This window comes from Lissotriton helveticus, chromosome 2_2 (assembly GCF_964261635.1).
Source record: "Lissotriton helveticus chromosome 2_2, aLisHel1.1, whole genome shotgun sequence".
NCBI classification, from domain to species: domain Eukaryota; kingdom Metazoa; phylum Chordata; class Amphibia; order Caudata; family Salamandridae; genus Lissotriton; species Lissotriton helveticus.
In genome coordinates this window covers 72125455-72143189 of record NC_136060.1, presented here as the reverse complement: position 1 = coordinate 72143189, position 17735 = coordinate 72125455, and the positions used below count along the sequence as shown (strand labels likewise).

The window sequence follows — 17735 nt, the reverse complement described above, 5'->3', positions numbered from 1 at the left end:
GTTATGTGTGCATGATTAATATGCATATGTATTCCCTATGTTCGATTCAAGACGCAATTATAGTTGTGTCCACCTCTAGTATGTCAGTTTCCAGTCCTCGTGAATACTACGAATATCAGGCCTATGTAAAGTTACGTTGCCACGTCTCTCAGTGTGCACGTTATTCCATTATAAAGTCCCCGTTTCTAGGCCTCAAAAGGGCCTGGACACCAGATTCAGCTCCTGTCTCCTGAAACCTCGCTGAGGAGCGATACAGCCCCCACCTGTATCCTCGACCCTTCACTTACTTCCTGCCTCGCAGTGCCCGGCTCACCCTGGCTCTGCCTCTGAGTCTGCCAAGAATATGTTATGATTCCAGTTATCAGTTCAGTCCTCCTTCTCTGCATTCCTAAAGCTACTGAATCGCATCGATAGTTTCCGTCATTGTCTAGCCTTCACGTCTCCACGTTAGAGAAATACTGCATTTAATGGTCATTTAATATTCTTCATCACGCACTACATGTAGAATAATGCATGGTCCAGTCTTAGAATCAAGTTAGCCTTTCCCCTTCTGACTTCTAGTTTATATCAACATGTTCTCTAAACATCAGATACTAGATACTGCTTAGGTACATGTCGCCCTGACTCTCCAGACTTCAGTCTCTGCTCCTAGCACAGAGTTCATAGCCCCCAGCTTCTCCTAGTAACACGTCATTGCTAGTTTGCGCGCACCATCAGGTTAGAGGTCCCGGCTCCTTAGGTAGCCCCCTCCACGGTTTCCGCCCCATTCATGACATATTCTGTTACGTTTGCATCACATGTCTATGTATACGCCCTGTTACACCCACTTTCACGCTTATCTTTCGCGACTGCTACGCGTCACACCCTTTGCTCCACCCACTGCTCCGCCTATCATATGTACTGTAATGCAACTGTTTTACTATATATGCTTGTGTATTGTTATTAAATGCTAGCGCGCTCATCCCAGATCCAGCCCCGGCAGCTGCTGGGCCCTGCCATCCTATTCCTATGCAGGTTGTCCTGTTCCTGTCCTTTATGCTGTAATAAACCTGCGAAACTCCTACTACCTCGAATCTTGACTCTTATTTATTGAGCTATCTGTTATTCATTTATACATTCAAAAATAGGGTATTATTTATTTATTTACCACACTACGGCAGACCCAGGACCTGCTTACCTTGCAGAAGACACCTCAAGACCTGGCTGTTCAAATAGTAGCAGCATTTCCCCCCCCCCCCCCTCCCCCAGCGCCTTGAGACCCTCACGGGTAAGTAGTGTGCATTGATCTTGTGTATGCATGTAAATGTTTTGACTTAAAGATAAAATTAAAATCTGGTTCATTCTGTAAGAGTTCCCATCTTGTGTTTATAATCCTCCTCATGCCCGCTGAAATGGTAGAGTATCTAGATACAAAAACCTGTTGAGTTTGTTTGGATTTTTCTTGTTTTAACAATACCTTGCTTCTGCCCATCTTCAAGACACGTTCTGTGAGCTCCTCTAGAGCCTTCTCAAGATTCCCTCTGTCTAAGTATTCGAGTTTTTCAGCATGCATACTGTGTTCACCTGTCTTGTGATCTGAACATTTTTTTTATCCTTAGAAACTGAGGCAGGGGGTAAATTCTGTATTAGCTTCTACGGGTGAAAACTCCTATACATTAGAGCATTGTTTCTGTCAGTAAGTTTCGTGTATACCTCAGGAAGAATTTTGCATTGTATGTCAAGTATCTCTCGTTTAATTTTTCTGTGTATTTTTCTGGCAAGCCATAGGAGTGCCATATCAAAATTAATTAAAAATTGGGATTGGAATTGGAATTGGTGTATCCCTCAGTGTGAAATCTTGTCTCTGACTTGACTACTAATACATCCAAAAAGGAAACCTTGGTGTCATCAATAGTGTGGGTGAACGGAAACCTGGGATTATATGTTTAGCTGTTGTATCTTCTGTTCAAGAGTTGCCTTTGACTGGGTCCAAATTAGAAAAATGTCATCAATAAATCTGCAGTAAAATGTTAAATTATTGCTCCATTCCGGATCTTTGAAAATCTACTCATCTTCAAACTTAGCCATACATGTACTGATGTTCGTCAGTGCTCCTGCAAATCCCATCAATATACCCGTCAACTGTAGGTAATAGGTTTCCTGCCATTGAAAATAGCTGTGATGTACACAAAAATGAAGTTCCAATATGAAAATGTTGTCTGTTCTAATACTTCTAATATTCGTTTGTTGTAGTAATGCCCACTCTACTGCATCCAACCCTTCTGAATGAGGAATCGAAGTCTTTAGAGCTCTATGGTACAAAGCAACCAATTCTCTTCATCAAGTGTTGCTAGAGTTTGTAACTTCAATCAAAACCTGTGGTATCTTTCACATACAAACTCAATTTTTGAACAAAGGGCTAAAGGAACCTGATTATTAAATGCCAGTGTGGCTTAATGTAATGATATTTTTTCAGTCAACTGCTTAACATATTTATCATAGGGAGTGCACTACACACTTCCATAGGTCTATGCTTTAACATAGTCCACCTCGTCCCACCCTGGGAGTACTTAGATATTACTTATTTTTTCTGAATTGCTTTGGTCCAGTTACTATCTACAACTACCCCAGGTGATATCCATACCCCAAAATTACCTAGCAGTATTTTTAATCGTGCCCAGGATGCCGCAGCAATAATGGATACTTTTGTGGGAGTTCCCGTGTCTTAGTCCGTCCTGGTAGTACTACCTTACTAGGGTGTCATGAGGTGGCCTAAGATGAAGCATGACACATTACGTGAGTGAGCCCATCTCGTCCAATTCTTGGAATTGCCACTCAGTAAAGGTCAACCACGTCTTGATCACAATTTTTTTAATCAAATCTCAGTACCTTAAAACCTATTTTTCAGTTTTTTAGTGACATGCTTTAATTAAAAAGAAAACAAACAGACCGAAACTCCAACGGAACGTAACTGTCTTGCCACTGATGTCGGTGGTTTTTGCATCATTGCATGTTATTCTTTTGTGTGCAAGAAGGTGGAGCATTCTTACAAACTGCTTCTGTGCCATAGCTGGGTGCTTTGAGAAACTGTTTTTCACGAGGTCAGTAACACTGGTATGTGTCACCTTCCCTATCCTCTTTCCGCAGGGCCTGTTGTTGCTGATAGAGACTTCTGCGTGGAACAGCCTGAATCCCTCCGTGTGCGGTTTGGGGAGTCGGTCACCATCCCCTGTACCTATTCCTACCCCTGGGGGTTGGGCCTTGCCAAGGTGGTCGAGGTGTCCTGGAGACTCACCACAGGGGATCGCTGCGGGCAGTCTCCATTCATCTATAATTACACGAACACGAATCTCACCACGCACATCGACCAGAAATACGAAGGCCGTCTTACTCTAGTAGGAAATGTTCTTGACGAGCGATCTGGTGCCATCCAAATAAACAATCTCACGACCTCGGATACTATCGGGAGATATTGCTGCCGAGTAACCATATTAGAAGGACTTCGTGAACCGAAAATGTGGCAGAACAAGCACGCGACACAACTGGTGCTTGCAGGTACGTACAAAGATGCATGCACACCTGGAAAGATGTTCCTGTCATGAAGACACGAGGGTATGTCATCAATGTGTTGTTTACTATACTGCATTGGGCCGTGTGACATAAAGAGAAAATGCTAATTTATGGCATGGTCTGTGACAGTTTTTGGTTGACTGGTTTTAAGTAGTTTGAATGCTGCTTTTTTGTTGTTGCAGTTTTATATAGCGCGCACATGGCCCGAAGGCATCAGAGCGCTTTACAACTGCAGCAGGACAAACGTGTACAGCGAGTTACAGTGATAGCTAATGCCAGAACCCCGGCTAAGGATGGGGCCTCATCCACTGTCATGCTAGACAGCATCGATGAAAAAATAGACAAAGTGCTTCAGGATCTTAGGAAAACCCCTGATAGGCACAGACTCTACTGGTTACTGCTGAGATTAATCCCGTGCCGTGCCTACAAATGTGATTTGTGTAAGCTGGCATGATGTTGTTACCCCTCATTCTCGAGGCACCAGGGAGGGTACTGTCCCTAAGAGGAAAAGAGAGATGCAGCACGGGGGGGGGGGGGGGGGGGGGGCAAAAGGGCGAAAGTACTCAAGGGACAAACCGCCGCGCACCCTGAACTCTTAGGTCCAGCGGAAACCATGCCGGACCCTTTTGCTCTCGTAAGAACCAGGGACGAACCACCTCAATCCCATACTGTGGTGCAGAATATGGCACCCGCAGCTGGGGATCTAGTAAATACCAGGGATAAATACGTTATCCAATCCCTAGAAAAAACCTTGAAAACCCTGATCGACCCGCTAGTTGCTAGACTAGATTGTATTGATCGTAGGTTGCACAAAATAGAAACGGTCACTGGGGGTTTGGAAGAGCACCTTAAAAGCACAGGCAATACACAGAAGTTGCAGAAACTAGGGGGGGAGGTGTCGTTCCATCTAATCTCCCCACCTTAGTGACAACCCCCGTCCAGATTCCTTCCTGGCCAGCACAGAGCTCTGAGAACGGTGTAACGGTTAATACTACTGGGTTGGGGTCAAAGGCTGGGGCGAATCCTGGGCTCACTAATGTAGAGGGCAATAGAATGAAGAGGCGCAAGGCAGTCAACTTACCCCTGAGGCAGCTCCCTATGTGGTTGTTTTAGCAGGAGTGCCCACACTAAATGACTCGGCAGCAGAATCTTTCTCCTCCCTGAAAAACAAGGCTGCAAACTGGCTGAATGCCCATAGACCGCTCCCCCCCCACATCACAAGTGAAATTATAATGGTTAGAAGAGTTTCCTGGGTGGGACACACCTCCCCAAAAATTAAGGGGGATTGTATTTTGGTAAATTTTCGGAACACTGGGATCGTGTCGCATATCTGGAACTGGTCGGGTGGTGCGGCTGGTACGCTAATTCAGGCACTCCCCTTGGCCTTTTTTTACCCACCCCCTAACATTCATACTGAGCTAGATTTTGATGAGGGTTGTACAAGGGTGGGACAAAGGGAACTTAACAGGGACTACAGGAACAATTTTTACGATTACTCTCTGTTCAAAGACTACTCCCATACGAACAGCTACAGCTGCCTGGATCAGGTTGACTGACTACCCAACGAAGCCGCCCCAGGGGCTCGATTGGAGGGTGTCTTACCGCAGCACAGTGCCCAGGAACTAATTAGTAACCTGATTACCCACCCAGAGTTACCATCCACTGTCCTATCAGACTATACTATCGAAAGCCAAGGCGTGGGCCAAGACTCACTGACCATTGTGCCTAGGCCCCTTTCTGATGTGGAACTTACTCCACAAATTGAATGCCCACAACCAGATAGTACAGGTTTAAAAATTCTTTCCTGGAACGTGGTGGGTCTTTGTAATAAACTGGACTGCCCTAAATGGGGCTCTTTCATAGATATGAATGACATAAGCCTCTTTCAGGAAACCTGGGCAAGGGAAGACCATTTTCGACAGGGCTTTGCCTCTTACTCAGTACCTGCAAAGTGGGGTGGGAAGGGTAGACCTTCAGGGGGACTAACGATTTGGGTCGGTGTACACCTGGGTTGCCGCGCTAGGGTCATGCATACCGCATCAGAGGATGTGCAATGCGTGATCTTAGAATGGCTGAATGGCGCTAAACTCGCCGTGGTCAATATCTACTCTAGACTCATGAGTATCACTGCTGAGTCAAGAGTATAGAAGATTTATCCGCTTTTCTAGTTGAGTTCCCAGAGGGAGTTCCCTATGTGATAGGTGGAGATTTCAACTCCCATTTTGAGCCACTTCTGGATTTAATGGATGGAACACCTCAGGAAGAGGACGAACACTGGAATATCCCCCGGGTGGATAGTCCCCCTGCCAGGTCTTGGGCTCCTTTACCAGTACAAATTATGACCCTGCATTAAGATATTCAATAAGGGCTTGTAATGGACGTACAAAATCGGACAGGCCTTCTAGGTGCACCTTTAATAAGCCTGGCCAGGAATCACGCCTGGACTATATCTTTGTGGAAACAAGCGCATGGTATAAGATCCTCAATTTTAAGGTACCTAGAGGAGAAAGCGATCACAACGCATTGATCCTGGACCTTCAATCCCCTAGTACTTCCAACAATCTCCGCCCTACAGAGTCTGGATCAGACAATAGGGTGGTCCTATCAAGTAATAGAAGGAGACTAAGTTGGGACAAACTGGTTACGAATCCTGACTTAGTGGCAGAGTTATATGCCTTGGTAATTCCGACACTGGAAGCGGATGGTACCTTAAATCTCCAGCACCCCTCGCTTGAAGCACATTCTAGGTTGGGTGACCTTAACACGGACTTTGTTAATTCTCTAGCGGTGGTCCTGAACCCTCCACGTTTAAAAGGGAGAAGTAGTGCCAATAAACCCTCCTGGTACAACAGGGCCTGCAGAGTCGCGAAATCGCGGCTCCTTGAGGCCCTGAAACACAACGGAAATGGAGAACTCATAAAAGAAAGGAGATCAGTTTACCGGCAGTTAATACATCATGCTAAATTGGAGTGGGGGAATGAGAATTGGGAAAAATTAACTTCTGCACTGGCAACTAGAGATGCTCGGAAGTTATGGCATATTGTAATTACAGGCTCGGCTGATGATGTCCCAGGCATAGCACCCAACATCGCTGCGGAGGTCTGGGAAGCTCATTTCCATACCTTGTATTCGGGGGAAAACTCGGCGGAGGATCTGGCTCCCTCAGGAGCAACATATGGTTCTATGGCCGAATCGACCACCCTAGACTTTTCAGAGGGTGAAGTTAGGGTAGCCATTTCCAGGCTTTCTGCCGGTAAAGCCCCGGGGCTGGATGGGGTGCCCGGCGACCTTTTTAAACACGAACCAAGGGTATGGGCGCCTTACTTGAAGCTTATCTTCAATGCAATTCTGGGGGGCATTGCGGTTCCTAGTACTTGGCTGGGAGCGGAAATAGTCCCTATCTTTAAGAAGGGCTCTCCCTTGCTCCCAGCCAATTACAGGCCAATTAGCCTCATTGATGTGTCTCAAAAGCTCTTCTCGAGGCTAATATTAGACCGCCTTCTAGATTGGATTGAGGAATTTGACATTTTAAGCCCCTACCAAGCCGGGTTTAGAAAGAGGGTATCTACCACAGACCAGTTATTTAGATTAAACCTGCTTTTCTGGAAAACTGTCGAAATCGAGGGCGGCTCACTATATACTGTCTTTGTTGAGCGTTCTCTCAGAAATGGGTATTCCACCTCCCCTTCTGGGGATAATAGTACGCCTTCACACTGGAAGCTTTGCGCAGGTCAGGTGCGGGAAGGATGGTTCATTATCATCCAGATTCCCCGTTGGCAGGGGGGTAAGACAAGGGTGCGTCTTGGCGCCCACCCTGTTCTGCCTCTACGTCAACGGGGTAATCGCGCACCTGAATGCCGTCCCCAACACCGACGCTCCAAGGCTCGCTGGGTCCAGGATCTCTGCGATCATGTTCGCAGATGACACTCTACTACTCTCTAAGACCCCCATGGGCATCCAGCGAGTTTTGGACGGTTTTGTGTCTTTTTGTCAGGACAGGGGGTTGGAAATCAACACTTTGAAAACGAAATGTATGATTTTCAACCCCCCAACAACGACACGTCCAACCCCAGTCATAATCGGAACTGGACTCGAAAGAGTCCAGACATTTGATTATTTAGGTCTTACCTTGAATGAAAATCTGACCTGGGTCCAACATCAAAGAAAATGTCTAGCTAAATTAGCCCAAAAAGCGGGAGGCATCCTAAAGTTATATAATAAATCTTTGGTAAAACCAATCGGCCCTCCTTTGGAAATTTATAAACTGCAGGCCCGTGGTGCGGTCACATATGGGGGCGAATTGTGGGGCCATAAGTCTGTACCCGCGATCTCTGTTGCCGAGAATAAATTCCTAAGACAATTGGTATCTCTCCCTCCCTCAACACCACTGTTGCCCCTAAGGATGGATCTGGGTCTTCGTCCAATTAACGAGGAATTGGGTGTTAAACCCTTGACTTTCTGGAGGCGCTTGTGGGCGACCCCGGAACTCATGCATTATAGGCAAGAGCTGATAGAGGTGCTAAGTCTTCCCAATGCGCGGAATATCACCTGGCTGAAATATACCAGAGAAGAATTCGAGAGATTAGGCCTTCCTTTAATGTGGTCTGACCCGGAACGCGCGTGCACCACTTGTGCGCGCAAGTACATTGTTAATTTATATCATCAAAATATTCTCAGTACCACTATATCGAATGTTAATGTGGGTTCACTTTCTGGCATGTTTTTTACGATCAAAGATTTTTATAAATTTGAAATTGTATTCGACAATGTTAATCCAGCTGTTTTAAGAAAACTATACCTACAATGGAGACATGGCTCTTTACCGATCAGAGCACTCACGAGTAAATGGTGTGTACTTACTTTGAAAAATTGCCCTGCTTGTATTTCTGAGCTTGAAAATGAATTACACATTGTGTTTTTTTGCCCTGCTTATCGGTCACCCCGAAATAAGTGGATTATTCCTATCTGTAGAAGCTTGGGGATTAGGCGCTGTTTTCAAGCTTTTAGAATACTTAAAACCGATCTTTCTCCTCTTACTGTCCTAGCTGTATCTAAATTTCTAGCAGCTATGTGGAATATTAGAAGGAAAGCTGAGAATGCTACGGGTAACAGGACTTAGTGAAGAAAGGGTCGAGTACTCAGATCTCTTTTATCTGAACTAGCGCTTGAGGTGCAGGGATTTTAAACGACTATATGTTTACTTATGTTCTAGGTTATGCTTTTACTCTGATGATCTAATACACCATGATGAAATTATTGACTTTTTAATGGTTTTTCGTGTACTGTTTTAAAATGTAATTATTGATTAACTGTGAACTCTTTTATGACAACACTGTCGAAATAAAGATGATAATGAATGATAGAATTCAGAGATTTGCATCAGTAGATGCGAGTAGGACGATTGCGGCAGATTGGTGAGAGGTCGTACACACTTCAGGCATCGATTGATATGGAGTCACAACCAAGGTAGTTCGTACCCTGGTGCAGCGAGTAGTTAAGTAAGGTCGAGGGTGGTTAAACAAGCTATCTGTCAAATGGGAGGAGCTTGCGGTCCTTTTAGAAGGGGACTGGGCAGTTGGTTGAGGGAGGCTCTGTTTTATTAAATTAGACTACTGTGAATAGTTATTTGTGACTGTACCTTTAATGGGACATGCTGTTCTTGGCTGAAAATAAAGCAATGTATGTTGATATCCCTAAAGTAATTATAGACCACAACAAGAAACAGCATAGTAACACGCGAAACGAAAAATACCAACCAAACGAAAACGTTACAGAGTACAATGCAACAAAACAGAATGTAACACATCAACCACATTACAACACAATAAAAACATTATGTACTAATGCAGCACAGAAAACATAATGTGACAAAAACACAGTAAATCACAGCCAAGTGCAACACAACAAACGCAACACAGCAAATAAGCACAAACAAACGTCTCGCCACAACCATTTTCACAAATCTGCTTTCATAATACAGTGGTGAAGGTGTTTGCACCAAGAGCTGCTTTACTAACCAAACCATAAAGGACATGTAATAGCGTCAACCCCAAACTTTTTTGATCCGACTCGGCTCGGTAGTAGAAGTGAAGAGTATGTTTCATGAAAATGCTCACCTGCACATGGCACAGGTGTGTCCTCGTTTGTATGTCCAATGCTCATACATTTAACTTATAATGTCTTCGCATTTGAGAGTGAGCTGCAAACAGAGCTTCCAGGAACCAAAGAGAGGCAATCACCGCACACTACTCTGTTCTCTCTTCTGCAAAGACATACCTCTGGGAAATTCTGATTTTTCACAAAAAGAGGCGCACAGCTGTGCCCTCCACCAAGGCACACCTTCATGAAATAGCCCGTGGTCTCACATGCCCGCTGAATGGCAAATATTTGTAATAGAGCAGAAGGAAGCGTGTGGATAAACTAGGCCTGGGCGTGAAACTCTGCCCTGCTAGTCGAGTTTGCTGAGTTTTTCCCCACTATGCGCGCCCTGGATTTACATTTGATGCATCATACATATGGTGAGTAAAATGGTGAGAAAAAATGAGATATATACATATAGCATTTCTGGGACACTTTGGGGTATTGAATTACAACTCCCTATGTTGTATTTGTTATTAGACAGTGAGATAGTTGACCTTGTGAGTGCATCAAGATATGTCCTGTGATAGATGGGTTAGGGTCTGAACATAGTTACTTGATAAGAACACATCTTATCATCTGTTTAACTGAAGAAGTGAGTCCCATGAGATCATGAGAAGGTATGTATATCATCTCATGAATTATATGTCACATAGGTGTATCACAATTAGAGCAAACACAACAATTTCGGGAAGAAAAGGGAAGGGGGGTAGTGAGTATACAGGTACGAAAGTAGTATTGTGGTGTCCTAGATAACGATCCCATTGTGTAGCCAGGGGAAGGGGTGATGCTGTTGTGTTCCATGTATCTATCTTGCATTGGCCAAACTTCCTTCGATACTTAGGCCCACATGCATCAACATTGCCATTTGCAATTCCTTATTAGCGAAAAATAAGGATTCGCTATTAAGGAATCGCAAATGGCTATGCATGAAGAAATCGCTAAAAAAATAGCGATTTCTTAAAATTCCTTAATTGCGACTCGCAAATTGCGAATCGCAATTAAGGAATACCTCCCCATTCATTCCTATGGGCCTAGAGGCCCATAGGAATGAATGGGAAGACATTCTCAATTTGTGATTCTCAATTAGAGAATCGCAAATTGAGAATGCAATTTCAATGGTGCCAGGGTGGTGTCAAAAGGACACCCTGTTGCACCCCTGAAATCTGCCTATATGTACATCTTGCACACACACATGCCCCAAGGGCATGTGTGTGTGTAAAATGGAACTTTGAAAAATGCACTTTAGTGCATTTTTCAAAGTTTTTGCAAATTACCATGAAGGTCAACTTCATGGTAATTTGCTCCCCCTATAAGCGAAATCACAATTTTTTTTAGTTTGATGCATCGCATTTAAGGAATCTCAATTTGAGATTCCTTAAATGCAATCGCAATTTAAGTAATAGCAATTTTGCGATTTCTAAAATTGCGAAAAGTACAAAAATTATGATGCATCCCAAAAGTTCAAATTGCATTCGCAAACGGCCGATTTTTGCAATTCGCACCATTTGCGAATGCAATTTTCAATGATGCATGTGCCCCTTATAAGTTGTTCGGGGATTCAATCATCCTGGGAGCTGTGTGCTCCCCTGAGATAGGTAATTCAGGCCCACCATGTATATTGAGATATACCGGAGAGTGCTTTACATTCTGATAGGATAATTTCACCTCAATTGCAAACATAAGGTCTAACAGGGCCATGTGATTGGGCTTAATAGCACACACACTCACATTGACACTCACAGAGCAGTCGAAGAGGCTCACGTGTCCAGGATGATTATTGGGAAGTTTAGGAGTGATAAATGATGTTGCTAAATGGTTCCGGGTCGTGGACCAATAAGAATTCAGGAGGTGGCAACTGAAGAACATATTGTCCTGGAAGCCTGCAGATAATTTACATTTCCAACAAGCGTCACTTTCTCAGAGCTTTAGTTTATGTAGCCTGGCTGGAGTCCAGTGGAGAAGGTTCATGGTAAAGATTTTTGATTGTAGGAATGAAGATGCAAATTTTGTTGCATAGTGCAGTCTTACCAATTGTTGAGCATTTTTTATCTGTGATGTGATCGACAATTCCTGGTTCTAAGGGCCATATGCATGAACACATTTTCCCATAGACACAGAATGGGCAAAACCCTTTGATGCATCTGGCCCAATTTTAGTGATCATTTTTGTGTTGAATGGGGTCTGCATATAGTTTTATATATTTTTGAAGCCATATGTCCTGAGGAGTGTTATGTAATCAGTCATGAGAGGTTAGTTGGATCTTCATCATGCTTAATGTAGACAATTTTACTTTAAGTATTAGGAAACTGTATTAGAAATCTAAGTTATAAAGGTTACACAATCTTTACAGCTCTGCTAAGGAACGTCGACTTTTATTTGTGTCATTTATTAGAGTTATGCCTTTAGAAGCGCACATTGTGCCTACATTATCAATAGTCTCTGCCTTGAAATTGGGATTGTGCCAGAGTGATGCTAATTTGTAGTTATGGATTGAGTTTGGTAGGCTTTTGTCTAATAGTTTGAGTGCATGTTATGTTATGTTATGTTATATGGGGATTTGTATCGCGCTCAAATACTCTAGAATGTCCTGGCGCGTGCGCAGACTGTGCCAGAACGGGCAGAAAAATTAAATAACCATTTAGAACAGATAGGTTTTTAAAGTTTTTTTAAAAAGGCAGAAGTCCTGAATATGTTGTAACTCCACGGGGAGAGCATTCCAGGCAGCAGCTGCTTTAACAGAGATGGGCTGGCCACCCAAACGCGCCCTACGGAACCATGGGATGACCAGCCGGCGCTGAGTGGCAGATCGTGGAGGGCGGTTTGGCTTATACAGAACAAAACGTCTCCTAAGATACGCTGGCCCTTGACCATAAATGGCCCTATGAGATAGAATGAGGGCCTTAAATTGCACCCGCAGGGCCACTGGTAGCCAATGCAGATCACACAAATGTTGCCGGACACTAGATCTCCGAGAGATGTTGAACAGGAGTATAGCCATGGCATTCTTTATGATCTGGAGTTTCTTAACCAGATAGCCCGGAATGCCAATGAACAAAGCATTGGCATAATCGAGGCGGGAGAGGATGAGGGCACGCGCTACCATTTCTTTGGCCTCCCTCGGAAGCAGGGGAAAGAACCCTCATAGGGCCTTGAGGGTGATGAATGAAATGAAATGAAAGGGGATTTGTATAGCGCGGCTGCTGCCCGAGGGCGTCCAAGCGCTGAGTAGAGGGCGTGGTACTCTGAGGGAAGTGGGGTAAATTAGTTTCTGAAAAGGAAAGTTTTTAGATCTTTACGGAAGGACGAGAGGATAGGGTTGGATCTTAACGGAGGGGGAAGGGAGTTCCAGAGTTTGGCGGCATTGAGCGTGAAGGACCTGCCTCCTGCTCTAGACCTTTTGATTCGGGGAACTGCGGCAAGAGATGCGTTCATTGATCGGAGTTGTTTGCCGGGGCAGTAGGGGATGAGAAGAGAGTGGTTGATCTCAGGGTCGGCTTTATGAAAGGCTTGATGGGATATGCAGAGGGCCTTACATTTTATTCTTTCCCTAACAGGGAGCAAGTGAAGTGACCGGATCCCTGCTTTGGCCTATTCTCTGCGAGGAATCTGGAGTAGGGTACGTGCTGCGCAGTTCTGGGTCCGCTGAAGTTTTTGCAGCACGTATTCAGGGGCCCCCAGGTAGAGGGCGTTGTTAAAGTCAAGCCGGGACAGGATGAGGACCTGAATGACAACTTGCTTGGCTTCAAAAGGCAGGATCCGAATGATCCCGAAGCAGATTGCTGAGGTTTTTGTTGCCTGGGTGTTGAGGGTAAGAGATTTGTCAAGCCAGACTCCTAGACTTTTGATGTCCTCCTTCGGGGTTGGAGGTGGGCCTAAGCTGGAGGGCCATAACTGGTCGATGGTGGTGAGAGAGGGGGGACCGAGAAGCCTGATCTCGGTTTTTTTCACCGTTGAATTTTAATGAAGATGCCGTCATCCATCTCCTTACATCTTCCATACAGGCAGCCAGGTTGACTTGCGGGTGCCCGCTGTTCTTCTGTGCCAGGGAGACCACGAGTTGAGTGTCGTCCGCATACGAGATGATTTTGATACCATATTGACGGACGACCCCAGCCAGCGGTCTCATGTACACATTGAACAGCGTGGGGCTTAAGGAAGAGCCCTGCGGTACCCCACAGCTCAGAGGTCTGCTGGTGGAACAGGAGTCACCGTCGAAGACCTGGAAGGTCCTTCCGCTCAAAAAAGATCCTATCCAGGCAAGAGCGTCTCCGGAGACTCCCAGATCGGATAGTCGGTGCAGCAGAGTTTTGTGGAACACCGTGTCAAACGCGGCGTTAAGATCGAGGAGGACAACTGCCACTGATCTCCCTCGATCCAAGATCCTCCTAGATTCTTCCATTACGGCTAGAAGAGCCGTTTCCGTGCCATGTTTAGGGCGGAATCCTGTTTGGGTGGCATCCAGTAGAAGGTTTTCTTCGAGGAATTTTGTGAGGTGGAGATTGATATGTTTCTCCAGAATCTTGCTTGCCCAGGGTAACAGGGAGATGGGGCAGTAATTGTTAGGGTCATTCCGATTGAGATTGGGCTTTTTCAATAGTGCTTTCACCCTCGCCTGTTTCCAGGAGGAAGGTACAACTCCCTTTTGCATGGAGCTGTTCAATAGCTTCATGAGGGTGGGGAGGATGACTTGGCTAACCATGGTCATCGTGCGGGGGGGTGCTGGGTCGGAGGGAGAGCTTGATTTTGTCTGTTGCGCGAGGGATTGGAGTGATTCTAAGTCTAATAGTGGGAAGTTGCTCATGTTTACTCGCCGGAGGTGTTCTATTGCTGTCGGAGGCTGGGGCTCACTGGCGCTGGGCTCGGGGCCGGAGGCTATGAAGGACGAATATATCTTGTTGATTTTTTGATAGAAAAAGTCGGCTAGGTCGTTGCAGCGAGCTGTGGGATTATCGGCTGGGACTGCAGGGGGGGAAATTTTGGAGAGGCTTTTGACTATTTGGTAAATTTCTCTAGGCGTGGATCTAGCTGACATGAATTTCTCTTTATAGTAAGTGGATTGAGCTGTAGTAATTTCAAGTTTGTACGCCCTTATGGCTTCCCTATATCTGATTTTGTCAGAGGTGACATAATCCAGGCGCCATTTCCTTTCAAACTTTCTGCACTGACGTTTTTTTCCCTGAGCTCTTCCGAGTACCAGGGGGCAGTTTCTCGTGCTCTTTTTAACACGGTTGTCCTGCTGGGGAGAATAGAGTCGATGGAGTTCTCGATCCATTTATTGAATTTCCCACTGTCGATTATGGGGTTCTGGGAGAGCGAGGGTTTCGAGGCAGCCAGTGAGTTCGACCACTGCTCTAGGGGGAGCTTTGACAAGTTTCTCATTTTTCGTGGGATGGGGGTATGGGGAGTGACTTTGTGGGTGGACCAGGTGAGGGGGATAAGAAAGTGATCAGTCCAGGGGAGGTGTGTGATGGTGCCAACCGAGACGTTGGGACAGTTGCTAAAAACAGGGTCAAGCAAGTGACCTTTGTTGTGAGTAGGGGACCGGATTAGTTGCTCCAGTTGGATAGCGGCCAGGCTAGAGACTAGCTTATTAGCGGTGCTGTCAGTACAGTTGTCAAAGTGAATATTAAAATCGCCCAGTACCATGAAGTTGGAGGAGGTCATGGCAGATTCGACCGCTTGCGAAGGTAGTGAGGAGTGGAAGTGATTCAGTCGGCCTGGTGGGCGATACACGAGTATCCCTGTTAGGCTGTCGTTGGTGGTGAATTTAAGGCAGAAAGACTTGCTTTCACAGTCTGGGATTGGGTCCGGCGTACAGTGGCACTGATATAGGGATTTGTGGATGATTGCGAGACCTCCTCCCTTTCCCCGTGTGCGGTCCCTGCGAGCGATCTGGTAACCCGAGGGAAGTGCTTGAATCACGTCTGGATCGCATTCTGGGGTTAACCAGGTCTCGGTTAGTAAGACGGCGTCAGGATTCCGCTCGTCTATTAACAGGAAGATTTCTGTGCTATGTTTGGGCAGGGATCTGCAGTTTAGGAGGAGTAGGGTGTAGCTTTGCTGTTCCGGTTTGTACCGAGCGGGGTTGAGCCTAGTATCACAGTGTTGGCAGGAGGTGGGAAGGTCCAAGGGGTGGTGGCGATGATGGCAGCAAGCTTACGTGGGGGGTTTTTATTTTGAGGAGGGTGGTAGAGCTATATTGAGTCCTAGGAGGGAGACCAAGGGGGGTGGCCCCTGTCCCCTGTCGGCCGCGGACGGGCGCAGACAGGCTTGCCTTTGGTGCGTTGGCGGGGGAGGCACATGTTTTTATGTAAGGGGAAGGGGCGTGGCCTCACGACTGTGGGCGTAGCCTGTGGGCTTCAAACGAATGGCGGCAAAGATATCTCCAACCCGCGGCAGCGTTTAGATCGGCTGCGCGGGGAATATGAAGTAGGTAAAGGCGGGAGAGTGCTCAGGGGGAAGTGCACCAAGATAAAAACAGTCAATATTCAATTTAAGTACAGTTTTAAAAATGAGCGTGCTCCCGGCTTCCGCCTCAGGAGTATGTAGCCTCTAATGCGGGCTCTGGCGTCAGCGCGACTTATATAGTGGTCCGGGGGGGCGTGGCCTCACGGCCGTGGGCGTGGCCTGTGGGCTTCAAACGAATGGCGGTAAAGATATCTCCAACCCGCGGCAGCGTTTAGATCGGCTGCGCGGGGAATATGAAGTAGGTAAGGGCGGGAGAGTGCTCAGGGGGAAGTGCACCAAGATAAAAACAGTCAATATTCAATTTAAGTACAGTTTTAAAAACGAGCGTGCTCCCGGCTTCCGACTCAGGAGTATGTAGCCTCTAATGCGGGCTCTGGCGTCAGCGCGACTTATATAGTGGTCCGGGGGGGCGTGGCCTCACGGCCGTGGGTGTAGCCTTTGGGCTTCAAACGAATGGCGGCAAAGATATCTCCAACCCGCGGCCGCGTTTATATCGGCTGCGCGGGGAATATGAAGTAGTTAAGGGCGGGAGAGTGCTCAGGGGTAAGTGCACCAAGATAAAAACAGTCAATATTCAATTTAAGTACAGTTTTAAAAACGAGCGTGCTCCCGGCTTCCGCCTCAGGAGTATGTAGCCTCTGTAAGTTTTTTAATATGATCTTCAAACCGTAGATTATCCCCAAACCATACCCCCAAGTTCTTCGCCGGATCACCCACAGAGCTGGGACAAGGAACATTGGGAGGCCACAGTGATTCTCTGAAGGCAGGGGGGAACTGACCATATAGGAGTACCTCCGATTTTTCCTCGTTGCACTTAAGTTGGGCATGTGCAAGCCAGCGGAAAACAGATGAAAGGCAGGTCTGAGCGATCTTGGTATCCAGATCCGAACCCCTCAAAGTAAATAGCAGCTGGGTGTCATCCGCGTAGGCTATCATTTTTGCACCCAGTTCCTCCGCAAAAAAATCAGGGGGGTCAGATACATATTAAAAAGCAGAGGGCTCCGCGTGGAGCCCTGAGGTACTCCCGTGGAGAGTTTCCTCACAGAGGACGAGTGGGGGGGCACCCAGACCTGCTGAGTACGGTTGTCTAGAAATGATTCTATCCATTCCAGAGCAGAGCCGGCAATGCCAATAGATGACAGCCAGGCAAGAAGAAGTTGATGGGGCACCACATGTGCAGTGTCCGTGAATATTTGTTGAGAATGCATAGGTTTCCTTTTCGTCATTGTAATAATAGAGGTGGTGTTAAAGGGGGAATGAAATGAACATTCTATTTCAATCCAGTGGGGATGATTGAAAGTGGCTGGGAGCAACCAGTAAGCCTCTTGTGTGCTAGGAAGGCAGTTTAATAGAGATTCCAATCCAGGAGGTTAGAGCCCCCATCCTCAATACTTAGGGGCCGATTATGATGTTGGTTGGAAAGGTTCTGAATGGGATTCGACTAGTTTCTGAATGGCATTCAGAGGAATCGAGTAGTTCGGAGACGATGCGTACAGGTCTACGGAATGCGTTTCCAACCGAGCAATTACGATGTCGGATTTGGACAGCCTTTTTTAATCGGTTATTCCGACACGATC

The 17735-nt window shown here is 46.2% G+C and overlaps 1 protein-coding gene across 2 annotated transcripts in view; it reads left to right on the top strand.

Moving 5' to 3' along the window:
• Positions 1–17735, top strand: part of LOC144821270 (uncharacterized) — a 715860-nt gene that overhangs the window by 244350 nt on the left and 453775 nt on the right. For both annotated transcript variants that reach the window (XM_078678101.1, XM_078678100.1), the window contains exon 2: positions 3127–3534. In XM_078678101.1, the coding sequence (XP_078534227.1) occupies positions 3127–3534 (408 nt within the window). The remainder of the gene's footprint in view (positions 1–3126; positions 3535–17735) is intronic.